The 13,603-nt window shown below is 40.3% G+C and overlaps 1 protein-coding gene across 2 annotated transcripts in view; it reads left to right on the top strand.

Moving 5' to 3' along the window:
- Positions 1 to 13,603, top strand: part of SEMA6A (semaphorin 6A) — a 130,590-nt gene that overhangs the window by 79,583 nt on the left and 37,404 nt on the right. For both annotated transcript variants that reach the window (XM_054488503.2, XM_054488502.2), the window contains exons 7-11: positions 2,935 to 3,025; positions 5,558 to 5,677; positions 6,353 to 6,441; positions 7,596 to 7,813; positions 11,974 to 12,105. In XM_054488503.2, coding sequence (XP_054344478.1) covers positions 2,935 to 3,025; positions 5,558 to 5,677; positions 6,353 to 6,441; positions 7,596 to 7,813; positions 11,974 to 12,105 — 650 coding nt within the window. The remainder of the gene's footprint in view (positions 1 to 2,934; positions 3,026 to 5,557; positions 5,678 to 6,352; positions 6,442 to 7,595; positions 7,814 to 11,973; positions 12,106 to 13,603) is intronic.

Raw genomic sequence — 13,603 nt, 5'->3', positions numbered from 1 at the left:
GTTAGCTTTCCTTGTATATCTTTCTGCCAGCCTTTCTCTCAGGAAACATGTACTGTGTTTCTACTCTGGCCCGTCGCTGAGGTTGTAAAGACAGACAGGAGGCCTCATCCCTTAGGGAAGCCAGGCAGGGAGAAGAAAACAACAATTTCATGGGGTTGCTGCCATGGTGACATCATGCAATGGATTATGGAAGCACAACACAAAAGTTCCTGCCATGCATGAGGTGAGGAGCCTGGGAAGCTTCAGAAGATGACCCCCTGTCTTCAAACTTTCCTACCTGTTGTTCTCACACCGGGAACACAAATACCACCGCCCTTAAGAAACACAGGCTCTCCAAAGGCAGGGATTACATCTGTGATTCTCCAGAACCTAACATAGTGCCTCCCAAACAGGCGTTTAATTAATTTTTGTAAAGCATTGAATGAGGCAATGCCTAACCTTTGTCTTAAAGGGTAAGGAGAAATTAGCCAAATGAAGGAAGAAAAGCATTCCAGTTAGCAGGGAACAGCATGAACAAAGGCATGGAGTAAGAAATGGCCTATTGAGATCGAGAAATCTCATTTGATTCTGAATTGTGTGACTGTGAAATGACAAGTGTTAACAGAAAAAACTTGAGATGTAGATAGCCCCAGGGATAAAGGGAAGAGAATAGATAAAACTGGTAGGATTTAATAATAGATAAGCACAGGATAAAGAGAGAAGAGAGGTGAGTCAAGAATGACTCCTAGGCCATCTCTTGGTGAGTAGATGGATGGGGCTGCCACCAATTCAGACAGGAAATAAAGGAAGAGCTGTGAGGTTGGGGTTGGGGGTTGGGGAGTGTGAAGGTAAGGGCTCCATTTTGCACAGTATGAGAATGCCAAGCACTGTGAACAGCACTGCCTATGGGACATGAATAGAGCTATCTAGCAAGAAGTTGGATCAGTAAGCTTTGGTTTAGAGAGAGATGCGGGGAGAAATATAGATTTGGGTTCCATCATCATAAAGTGAAACCCTAGGAGTGGGAAGAATGAGAAAAGCAATGATAGGCTGGAATCTGTACCAGCAAGCTCACCAGAAAAACCCTCTGTCTTTTGGCATGTATAGTGAAGGGAAGGTCTGTTTGACCCTCTTACTCATCTTCCATCTTACACTTGGAAATGGGCACCAACAGGTCCAGGATTAGGGTGGAGCAAGTGAGGCACGTGCCTCAGGCACAAAATAGAAGGGGGCACCAAAAAATTCAGTAATTAAGATGTTAGATTTTTAATGCAATATTTTTTAAAAATCAAAATTAATAAATAAAGGTCTGTCATAAACCAAAGATCAAGTTTTTAAGTATAAAGACAAGATCCATCAGTTTATAATAGAGGTAGCCAGTCTAGCCCAGCATTTACTCTAGCTAGTGACAGCATACAGATAAGGTTTCAACTTTAATTTACCACTTAATATTCCATCCCTGTTTGTCATTGTTTAGGACTCATTAAGATTAATGCTTCTAACAAATCCCAAGGAATTCCCTAGATGGGAAGCTATCTTTTATGACAAAGTACAGGTTTTCTTGGCACAGTATTATACAGGCCATGAATGGTCTGGCTTATTCTTTCTGTACATGTTCCATTTCCCACGATTCTACACTTATAGTAATGCCGTCACCTCTTGCTTGTTCTTGCCACACCTGCTGAGACATGCTCCAGGAGCCCAGGCCTCTCAGAAGCCGCAGATGGGATGTTGCTCATGCTCAGTTCCCAACAATATGCCTAGCACTGTGAATGGTAGTAAGAACCCTTGGCATTGCTCAGAAAAGTGTATTTTTAGACTCAGGGCACAGTGTGACATTGCTGATGATATGGGACATAATGTATTTGGCTGCAGGGAGAACGACAGCTTCTGTCTTAAGTGCTTTTTATCAACGGATTAGGACAAAGGTTCAAAGTGAAAACAATGACCAGCCTTCCACTGAAAAACCCAAGTCTTATCATAGCTCACAGGCATCAAGTTGATTAGAGTGACATGAAGCAAGAGAGTGACAAATTTTCAGTATCTGCCTGTCTACCATGCCCGATCTATATTAATTTTTATAACACAAGTAAGCTGAATGTGTTAGAAAGGTTATAGCCCCAAATTAGATTATCAAGCTTATCTAGGGGAGAGCTTTGAAGGCTACCCACTATAAATCTAAAACTGTACTCCCTGCCTTTTTCCTCCTATTCTCTAAACCTTTTGAACTTCTGCAAAAATCAGGCTGGGTCTTTGTATAATTATCTGTACCCGATAGTGGTTTAACTTCCCAGGAGCTGCTGTGAAGTCTAAGATTTGATGACTGCTTCAAGGGTTAGTTTTCACTTCTTGGAAAGAGGAATTCACCATGGCTTTTGTCTCTGGACCTTTCCAACCTCGCAAACCGAAACGTTTGTACTTCACTACTTCTTGCCTTTGACCAGCTACAGCTATAACTTTTTTTTTTTTTTTTCTAGGATTAGTTACATTATAAAGAAAACCATATACCCCTTGTCTATTGTTTTCCTCATTGATAGGATTAGAGCGTGCACAGCTTAGGATAAGGGCATTTCCGTTGCATCACTGTGTGCTAAGCATCATTTTTGAATACATGCCAGACCCACAGACCACAAAGTCTGTCAGAGTTCAACAGAAAGCTCTTGGTTGGTATAAAATATCTGAAAAGAACTTTCATAAAAAAATGTGCTGCGTGGAAGAGTACGCTGCTTGAAAGAATGTCTGATTTGACCATCTTTCCTCTACAAATATGTTTTTAACACAGCTATTTTATGTGATTCTCAACTACAGTTTTAAAAAAACTGTTGGCTTCAACAGGGTCCATCTCAAAGTGGTTACAGATTACAAAAGGCCTGTCACATCCTGGAAATTATTTCTGAGGGTTTAGGGCAAAAGAAAAGGTTGTTGTTTGTAATTAAGTCCGATTATTTCATTTAGATGGATACGTTGGAACCATTCGGGGATGAATTCAGCGGAATGGCCAGATGCCCATATGATGCCAAACATGCCAACGTTGCACTGTTTGCAGGTAAACAGCATAGCGCTGAACATGTGATGAATCAGTTAGGGAATGTTTGGGCTCAAATAATAGAAAATCCCACCTCAAACCACCAATGTAAAAAAAATAATAATAATTAAATTTAAAATCCCCTACCGATGTGCATTTACTGTTTAAGGTGGGATGGACTTTGGGGTTGGCTAGATTCAACAACTCAACAGTGTCATCCGGGAGGCAGGTCCTTTTCATTCCCATGCTCTATGTTGACCTCATGATGAGACTGGTGGTTCCCACAGTCAGAGGATGACTGCCAGCCCCAATTAGGGCTACATGTCTTATTGTCCACATATAGAAAAGAAAGGGAAAGAAACAAAAGGAAGCCTCTGGAAGGTCTCTCAGAGCAATGAGGCCACATACCCACAAGCTTCCAACAAACGTCTTCTCAAATATCATTGACCTGATTAGGTTACACGCCCATCTCTGACCGAAAGACCATGGTGGCTGAGGCGAGGGTGCTAATTGCTTAGGCTGACCTCTACTCTCCAACACTACTCCTTCTTTCCACTGCAAAAGATATAAAGAAATAGCAAACAGACCATCATTTTCAGATGTAGTGGGATTTTTGTGTATGAGTTTGTGTGCTTTAATTAGAAATTTATTTAGGAATTCATTACCAGCTGTGTATGTGGAGGTGGTTGTAGGAGAAGTGTTGGTATAATAGTGATTGTTATAGCTTGTAATAAAGCAGTTAGCTATAATTTCCATCACAACAGCTAAAAACTGGCACATACTAGCTGGATGAGGGACCCTAGGGCTTTGATTATGAAATAAGATTAGTTCCTGGCTTCTGGCTTCCTGAACCTCTCCCTCAGTGTCATTCATTTGTGGGCCTGAATCTACAGTGATAGATTGTCAAGTTAAGAAGGGCACGTTCCTCAGGTTCTCCCCCTAAATGAGAGCGCAGTATTACTGAGAAGCAGTTCTGTCAAGAATACAAAGTCTTGTAGACCTGTTTGTGAGGTATGAGGAAGGCTAGTGGAGAGAGTACTTGAGCATATTCCAAGTGCATGACTACTGCTGGAGGTCCTCACTGACACTTGGAACCTGCATTAGTTGGGACCTTGCAGAATGTGGCTGCAGGGGAGAATTTAAATTTAACTGTAGGGCCGGGAGTGGTAGCTCTCGCCTGTAATCCCAGCACTGTAGGAGGCCAAGGCGCAGGGCTATAGGAATATAGAATACATATTCTATAGTCTTATATAAAGAATGTCTTCATGACCTGGGGCTCAAAATCCATAAGAAAAGTTATGATTCCTAGATATTTTTTGGGCCAATTGAAAGGTTTGCTCTCTGCAGTTTAAATCTACCAAAATAGTCAAAACTTATTGATATATAGCTGTTAATACTGCAGATATTAAGACATCTCTAAATTGAACCTGGACAAATTTTAATTATTTTAAGATCAAAGACAGACATCAAGATCTTTATTTATTTGGATATGTTTTTTTAAAACAAACAAACAAAACAATAAGCCATTATGTTTACACTACATATAAAAGAGCTTGAACAGTACTATGTTGTACGTAAGTCACTTTGACATACAACTAATGAATATATGTAATCCACTAAAAGTGAGTCACGGAAGTAATTTTTTTATTTTGAATATAATTCTTGTTTCCATGTAATCAACATAGATTTTGCCATTCTAGAACACCCCTTTTGATTATTTGTTGGCAGAGTGTTTGCTAAGCCAGGAAGGAACCAAAAGGTCTAGAGACTAATCTTCAGTCTGCTTTATTCTCTTATGCCTGGGATCTACCCTCAATCATATCTCCACCAAAGCATGAATTATTAAAGAAAGACCTGTTTGAACTCAGCGTCACCCCTTCCCTGTTCTTCTTTGCTTTAGCGTGTTGTGTTTCAGAATGTTTTTAGTTTGTGACTTTGGAGATACCGAAGCAAATACCTGTTAATGAAACCAGATTGCGAGGGTTTAGTGAACTGTCAAGCCTAAGGTCAAGAGGAGCTGTGACTCTCAGGACGCTAGCAATTTAGTCAGCCCTTTTTTGCTTATGAACCCTCTCTCTTCAACTCCTCTCACCTGATGAGGCTGAGAACTTCTTTACTTATGCATGTGCCTAAAATTTCTGGGGACACAATCAGCATCTATCTTTCCCTGGGCTCTCACCTAATCCAGTTTACCATGGTGTGGTGGCAGTAGTAGTGTCCAAGGATCCTTGGCCTTGAGGTTTCAGTCAAGGTCCAGCTAATCAAGTGAAGCAAACATCTTCCATTTTCCCTGTTCCCTGAGCTGCTACTGCTGCTGCCGCTTAAAAAAATTGCCATGCAATTTTAAAATGAAAAATGTTTCATCTCTCATGATCCCAATTTAAAATGGTTAGGAATGTGGGCCAAGAGTTTTCCCAGCAACTCTTGGATTTTTCCCAGTTGTCCTATCTCATTTGCCTGATGTTGGAAAGCAATCTAGGGGATGTCTTTATTATTCCTCCACCCCCACTGACTTGCTCCCACCCTGTTCACCTCTTTTCTTTTTCTTCTAAGATGGAAAACTGTACTCAGCCACAGTGACTGACTTCCTTGCAATTGACGCAGTCATTTACCGGAGTCTTGGAGAAAGCCCTACCCTGCGGACCGTCAAGCATGATTCAAAATGGTTGAAAGGTGAACAAACAATTAAAAGAAGGAGGGTCGGAGGGGAGGAGAACACACATCTTGTGGGAGATTTAGACTGTATCTTCATTTGAGTAATGGCTTCTGACAGAGAGAAACATGTAAATTGCATCTGTGGCTTCAACTGATTTATTTACCTCCCTTTTTTCCTTCCCCTGAGTTTCTGGAGTATTAACAAAACTACCAATGCCACAACAATAGAATACATTACATTCATGTTTTCTTGCTTCAAGCTCTCATCTCTGAGTTCTGCATGAAAAGAACTGAACAATGCATTCATGGAAGGGGACAGGGGCTTGGAAGTGGTGGGGAAGAGGAGAAAAGCTATTCACAACCCTGTATGAGTCAGGGTGACGAGGCAATGTATACAAAATCTTCTCTGTAATAGGAGCATTCCATTGTGGAAAGTAAAATTACAGAGATATGCAAAATTCGATAGTTCTTCATTGTTGATTGCAAAGCTTCTGAAAGACATAATGTGTAAGTGTGAATGCCTTGTGAAATCACCAGCACTTGCATGTGTGAAGTCATTAGAAATGGTTAGTGTTAACCAAATGTCTAATGGTGCTACACTTTTAATTAAGAACATGTCTTTGGCTACAGTTGATTGAAATTCTGATATCTCTTTGTGACATGTTCCCAATTAAAGTGCCTGTTTGTCTACAGAACCATACTTTGTTCAAGCCGTGGATTACGGAGATTTTATCTACTTCTTCTTCAGGGAAATAGCAGTGGAGTATAACACCATGGGAAAGGTAAGAGGGGATGCTGTCCCTGGCTCACTTTCTAACATTTTCAGAAACCCACACCTTTGGTCAAATGTTGTTATAAATGATCTTGAAATGAGAACCATAAATCTAATAACAGAGTGCAGTCTGGAGGCCCTATCTGCTGTTTCAGAACAGTAACGAATCGCAAGAAATCTCTTAAGTATTTCTATTGAAAATTTATGTTTGGTTGGTTTCATGCTGAGATTCAAGTATCTTTTTTTTCTTTTTGAGACGGAGTCTTGCTCAGTTGCCCAGGCTGGAGTGCAGTGGTACAATCTCGGCTCTCTGCAACCTCTACCTCCCGGGTTCAAGTGATTCTCCTGCCTCAGCCCCCCGAGTAGCTGGGATTACAGGCATGCGCCACCGTGCCCAGCTAATTTTTTTATTTTTAGTAGAGACAGGGTTTCGCCATGTCGTCAGGGTGGTCTCGAACTCCTGACCTCAAGTAATTCACCTGCTTCAGCCTCCCAAAATGCTGGGATTACAGGCATGAGCCTCTGCACCTGGCCCGAGAGTCAAGTGTCTTGAGATGTGGTTTCCAGGTATACTCAACAGTTTTGTTTTTTTTTTCTTAATTGAGTTGCTCCACAGAGATTGTAAGTATCCAGTATCTTTAATCAAATTGAGTCTTGATTTTTGTCTTTACTGCAAAAAGCAATATACAACACTTAGGGGATGTCCGTTTTAGTTCTTTCTACCAGAGAGTTGATCAAGGTCCCTAAGTTGGAGGGTAACATAGAATGCCAGGGTGGCTTGCACAGATTCAGGGCCCAGAGGCAGCTAGTGAGGATGGCAGAGATTGTGCATACAAAGTGTGCTTTTGTTTGAGGAAATAAAAAGCTAAGCAGTCTGTATGGAAATGAGTTTATGTGGCTCGGAGCTGATTCCCTGAAGGATTTATGGCTCTGTATTAAATGCCACAGCCTTATCTTTTAAAACATGCTGCTCTAATGCTGAGTTTTCCTCTTTTTTTGTTTTCTTTCTTTCTTTTTTTTTTTTTTTTTTGCTACTGATTTTAGAAACAGTATTAAATTAAGCACTTTGTTGTTTTGTTTCTGTTTTCAAGGAATGCAGATTCTACTAGGATCTCCTTGCAAAATGAATGCATTTAATTTTCCCTATGTGTTTTTCCTCTGCAGGTAGTTTTCCCAAGAGTGGCTCAGGTTTGTAAGAATGATATGGGAGGATCTCAAAGAGTCCTGGAGAAACAGTGGACATCGTTCCTGAAGGCGCGCCTGAACTGCTCAGTTCCCGGAGACTCTCATTTTTATTTCAACATTCTCCAGGCAGTTACAGATGTGATTCGTATCAACGGGCGTGATGTTGTCCTGGCAACCTTTTCTACACCTTATAACAGGTAATCATGCCTTAGCTGTGTTGACCTCATCAATTCTTTCTGGCTTCCTTCTCCCAGGGGCTTCTCTTCTAATAAACAATATTTGCAACTGACTGAAAATTGCATTCATTGTGTGTAGCTAAGAAGCACTTAACACTTAGTTTTCATCAACAAATTAATGGTAGTTTATAAGCACTATTAAGTTAGGTTTTAGGGGAAGTAATTAGATAAATTATGACAATATCTTCTATTTATATAAGCCTGGTATATAAACACTTTGTATGTGTTATTTATAAATCCTTCTAGTAATCCTAGAAACTAGATAATATTGTCCTCTTTTTCCACTTAAGGAAAGTGAGCTCGACATATTATACTACTTGGTCCAAGTAGTCAGTAGATGGAAGAGGCAGTTTGGAACTCAAGAATGTTCCTCCTGTCTCTTCTAGGTCATCTAATAATTTGCAGTATTTGACTTTTAATATTCTCATGACTGGATCAGTACCTTTGGAAGTTAAAACACTGGAAATGTATTAAAGTGCTACAGGGTAAAATCTAGGATTCAAGATAAAGGACTTTGGTTATTAACCTGTCCAACAAAGCCACCCTTGGGCAAGCTCACTCAACAAGTTGGGCCACAACCCAGACCCCAACCGCAGCACCAGAATCTGACTCTGGAAGGCTCTAGTGAGAATTTATAAATCATCAAACATTGTACCTACAAATTATGAGTGTCAGCCTAGTCACTCCTATTTTTGTATTTAGTTAAAACTAAGACTTCGAGCAACTAAATGATGCAGTAGTAATTGTTCCTAGAGCAGTGAAAATGTGTACAGAACAGAAGGAAGATAAGCATTAGTGTTTTTCCTTAGTACTCAGCTCTCTGTTAAGCCAACAAGATTTCACAGTCCTAGTACTATTGGGTGAAAATGATCCTAACTGTATGCATGGTCGTGAAATCTAAATTCATGCACTGTGTTCTCATTTCTGTGCAGAATTTTGGGTGCTCTGTATTGAGTATCTTCCTCTAGTAATACTGTTTTGCTTTGAATTAAACTTTTTACAAAGACTTTTAAGAACTTGATGAGTGCCTAAATGACAGGCACAAAAATGATAAAACTAAAGGATAACATCTAGAAAGAAATGCTTAAGAACAGAGCAAACTTCACGAAGGACGAAATCATGTTCCTCAATTATACAGCGGATGAGAGTCAAGCTCTCCACTGAAAATAATTGGAAAATATGAACCCATATTGCACCAAGAAGTATTTGGTTAGATTTAAGTAAGCTTTAAACATCTGTAGGGATTTTTAGACTTGCGGACAAAAATGATATTTAAAAATTCAGGCTTTTATTGCTCATACATCAGAACTTAACTCTCTAGGATTTTGAAAAAGTATACTGTCTGTCTTGGCACATGGAAATGCAGGGGCTAGTGGAATCTAAGACCAGTTCTAGTTTTCTAGTTTCTGTTTTGTTTTGTTTGTTTTGTCTTGTTTTTTAAGAGTGTGGGTTACTTTGTGATTACAATATAGTAGTAAGCCCTTAAATATTATGGATAACTCCATTTACAGTATTTTCTTAAACGGCCCCTAAGAAATATCCACTTAGTGCATGCTTATACAGTCTCAGAAATCATATTTGTTTGGTAATCTAATACCCACCTAAAAATATACATACCCATTGTCATCTATATAGTCCCTCTGTTTTCACTTTCTCTGGTTTCATCCCTCTCTACTTCATGCTTTACACATGCAAACTTGGTCATGTCAAATTGTTTCAAATCCATTATTTGCCCTGAGAATAAAGCCCTTGCTCTTTGGCATGACACACAAGCCCCCACAGGGTCTGGCCCCATTTCCTTCTCTAGTTCATTCCCTCCCATCCTCTGCCATGCAGCCTGTGCCACAGGCTGATCGGAGCAAAGATCTGCTACTTGAATGTGCCATGTTTTGCTCATTCATTGCTTTCTGCACGATCTGCCCACCCGACCAACATCTGCCCACTAAAACCCTGCAGATGCTTCAAATGTCAGCTAGTCAACTCCTATGGGACCTTGTGCATACTTCTTTCATACTCTGCTCTTACCAGATTGTCCTGAAGATGTTGTTGTTGTGATTTTTGTTATTATTATTTTTTTCTTCCTGAGATGGAGTCTCGCTCTGTCACCCAGGCTGGAGTGCAATGAGCCATCTCTGCTCGCTGCAACCTCCGCCTCCTGGGTTCAAGCAATTCTCCTTATTTTTGTCATTATTCTTATACTTGCCTCCACACTGAACTGTGAGCCAACTGAGGGCAAGACCCTATGTTGTTTGTGGTGCACTTACTGCCTTAAGTAGGGGTTCCATAAACATATGTTGAATGAACGGAAGATGGGAAGGAATGAAGGAAAATGGAAAGAAAGGAAGGAAGGAGAGAGAAATGTAAGGAAAGAAGAAGAAAGGATTTCGCAACTGATTCTAACCTCAGGAAGACTATGAAACCCTAGGATATCTTTAGTTATTACGGGGTGCATCAGAAAATACTTCAAATAGTATTTATCCTATTTTTCTTAATATATAAAGCAAATACTATATGTAAATGTGTTACTTTCAGAAAAGGAATATGTGATGAGAGTCTTACGAAATTAAATAAATAATGCAAAGGTTCTGAAATTCCAAAACAGATGAGAACAAATCACTGTCTTCTTTTTTTTTTTTTCTTGAGACAGAGTCTCACTCTGTTGCCCAGGCTGGAGTGCGGTGGCTCAGTCTCGGTTCACTGCAACCTCCGCTTCCCAGCTTCAAGTGATTCTCCTGCTTCAGCCTCCCGAGTAGCTGGGATTACAGGCGCCCACCACCATGCTTGGCTAATTTTTGTATTTTTAGTAGAGACAGAGTTTCACCATGTCGGCCACTCTGGTCTTGAATTCATGATCTCAAGTTATCCACCCACCTCAGCCTCCCAAAGTGCTGGGATTATAGGCGTGAGCCACTGCGCCCGGCCTATCACTGTCTTATACACTTATTTCTGTGAACAACATATGTACATGTATAAATTTATATGCACTTAAAATTTATTTTGCCACCTTATTTTAAATAAGCATTTTAAGCTTCTCCCTATTTCTTGCTTTATTTAAGCAATTATTATTAAGCAATTATTATTCAATAATTTTCTTATGAAATTAAAGATGGAATAAATTCTCCTAATAATTTATGAAGTTATTATATCTGTTCAACATTTGCAAAATTCAAGACAAAATCATTCTCTCTGGATAATATTCCCTGCCCTGGATGATGTTCCCACACTGCAGGGCACCCATGTCTCTTGTCCTGGGCGCACTTGCCATGTAATGACCCACTATCTCAAAGCCTGATTAAAACTCTTGGCCAGCTGGTACCTGCAATTTATTTGATCAAAATCAAGGAGCAACTCTAGTCAAAAACAAATGTGGGTCCAAATGTAAACAGTGCACCCAGATGAGTGAATAATTCATTCCTTCCCATCATTGATTAAAAAAAGAAGCCTTCCAGGGGTGCCAGGCAAGGATATAATTATAGGTGGAGCTGATGGCCATTATTGTTATTTATCACTTTATAAAGTACTTTATTTGCAAAGTGATGGCATTTTAGAAACTTAAATTGTTTAGTCTTATGTAAGTAATCAGGAAGGTAAAAATTTAAATGTACAGAGACTAACATAAAATATGTGTGGGTTTCCCCACAAACACATTCTCACACTCTAAGTTCTTGGCTCGAAAAAACAAATTTAAAGAAGCAATATGTGGACAATGGGAGAGCATTTTTGTTTCAAGTTTTCACCAATATTAGTGATACAGAATGCTCTCCAGAGACTTCAGAGAGGTCATTAACTGATAATTAGTAACAGGGAATTCATGAAACTTCTGTCACTAGCTCAACAATTCTTCTTTTATAAATAAAATCAGTTCAAGAGGCAATGTAGACATGAAGAATTTTTTTCCTCTCTGTGCGCTTGCTATAACTCGCCCATTCTTTAAGGTAATTGATGCAAATTTGATGAGAGAAATATTTTCTTTGTGTACTAAGATCCCTTATATTTATAGTGTCCAAGGTATGAACTTTAAATTTCATTTGCTGTACCAGGAAAGTTTCTCTGGAGTATGTTCCAAACCACACGCGTAACCATTGCATGAGTAACGCTTGATGTGAAATGTCATGTTGTAGCATTCCTGGGTCTGCAGTCTGTGCCTATGACATGCTTGACATTGCCAGTGTTTTTACTGGGAGATTCAAGGAACAGAAGTCTCCTGATTCCACCTGGACACCAGTTCCTGATGAACGAGTTCCTAAGCCCAGGTATGTGCAAATATTCATATGGCTATTTTAAACTTTAGAAATGGCAAAGCTTGCACCTCTGATAATGAACATCCTATGAAATGCACACCAGTGCCTTCCATGCCAGCCAAGCAGATTGCCTTCATCTCATTAACCAAAACCCAAAGTTACCTTCTCATATACTAAAACCAATGTTCCTCTAGTCTTCTGCTTAACCTCCATATATGTTATTTATCCAATGTAATACTACAATGGTGGAAACCATCTGAGGCCTCACTGGCTTATAGTTGGGAAAATTGAGGCCCGGAGAGGTAAAGGGTATTGTACAAGTTTAATAGCGGGTGTAGGGGTTGGTGATTTCCACTGCTTCTTTATGCTTCCTTTCAATTTTATAGAGTCCCATGTCTTTAAACCCAAATAAAATATGAAATATAAATAGTGTTTTCTGAATTTTGTGACCAAGCTGGATCAGAGCTGAGTCTGGGACTCTAGACCGAGGGTGAGAAGAATCCAGCGGGTACAGTGGACCATTAAGATGTCTCTGGTCTGCCGGGTTTTGGTCTGTTTTGGGTCCAAATACAGTGCAGTGTCCTCCTCCCCAAATCATGCCTTAGAATTATTTTCATGGGATACTATGGTCCAGAGGCAACCCAGAGACCTCTCAGTCCTATGTAGTCTCTTCCCAAACAGCCTAATTCATCCTAACTGGGACAGGAGCGAAGTCCCCGCTAAGCCCTTTGCCTGCCTCTCTTCTGTGGCACACACTCACACCTCCATCGCAGCATTTGCACTCCAAGTTCCACAGAAACAACCCATGGTGTCCGTCTTCCCCAGGAGTTGTGTTCCTCTGGAAGGAAGCCCAGTGTCTTACTAATTTTTTTGTTTTTCAACTCTCTTCCGCAACCTCCAGTCCTCCCCACAACATACCTAGCCAAGTACACTTACATGAACTAACTGAGATAATATGAACCACTTATACCCAGAGGAGAAACTCAGTGGTTCATCCATCTTCATTACCTGAATTATCTGGCATGTTGATACTCTGTTTCTTATGGAGAGCAGACTAGGTGTGAAAAGCACACCCCAGCAAACTCAGACAGACAGTCTTAAATCATTGCCTGGGATTGTTAACTACCTTCTAGATAAGCAGGAAGGGGAGTTAAGCCTGAGGGATCAGATTTCAGAAAGTTCTTATGTAATACTCTCTTCTTGGTATGTAAAGATGGTGTCACTCAACCAATTCCAGCACACATACTTTAAGTGATTTCCTACTAATGGCAGTGAGTTTAAACATCCTTCCACATGCCTGCCTCGTCCCTCTTGCAGCAGTCAGGATGCTCTCATGGGGCTGGCTTGGTTAGTGCCTTGAGACAGTGTGAACATAGGAGTGGTTCATGCTGGTATCGTGAGGGTCCATTCTCCTCTCTTGCACCACCCAGGCAAACCAGGTGTCTGGACAAGATGGGCTTCAGTGTTTCCCTAGTCTGACTCTGCTGGGATGACCCTTGACTCCTGAAAC

The sequence above is a fragment of the Pongo pygmaeus genome, chromosome 4, assembly GCF_028885625.2.
Source record: "Pongo pygmaeus isolate AG05252 chromosome 4, NHGRI_mPonPyg2-v2.0_pri, whole genome shotgun sequence".
NCBI lineage: Eukaryota > Metazoa > Chordata > Mammalia > Primates > Hominidae > Pongo > Pongo pygmaeus.
Note: the sequence above shows the minus strand (reverse complement) of the source record. Positions and strands in the feature narration are given on the sequence as shown.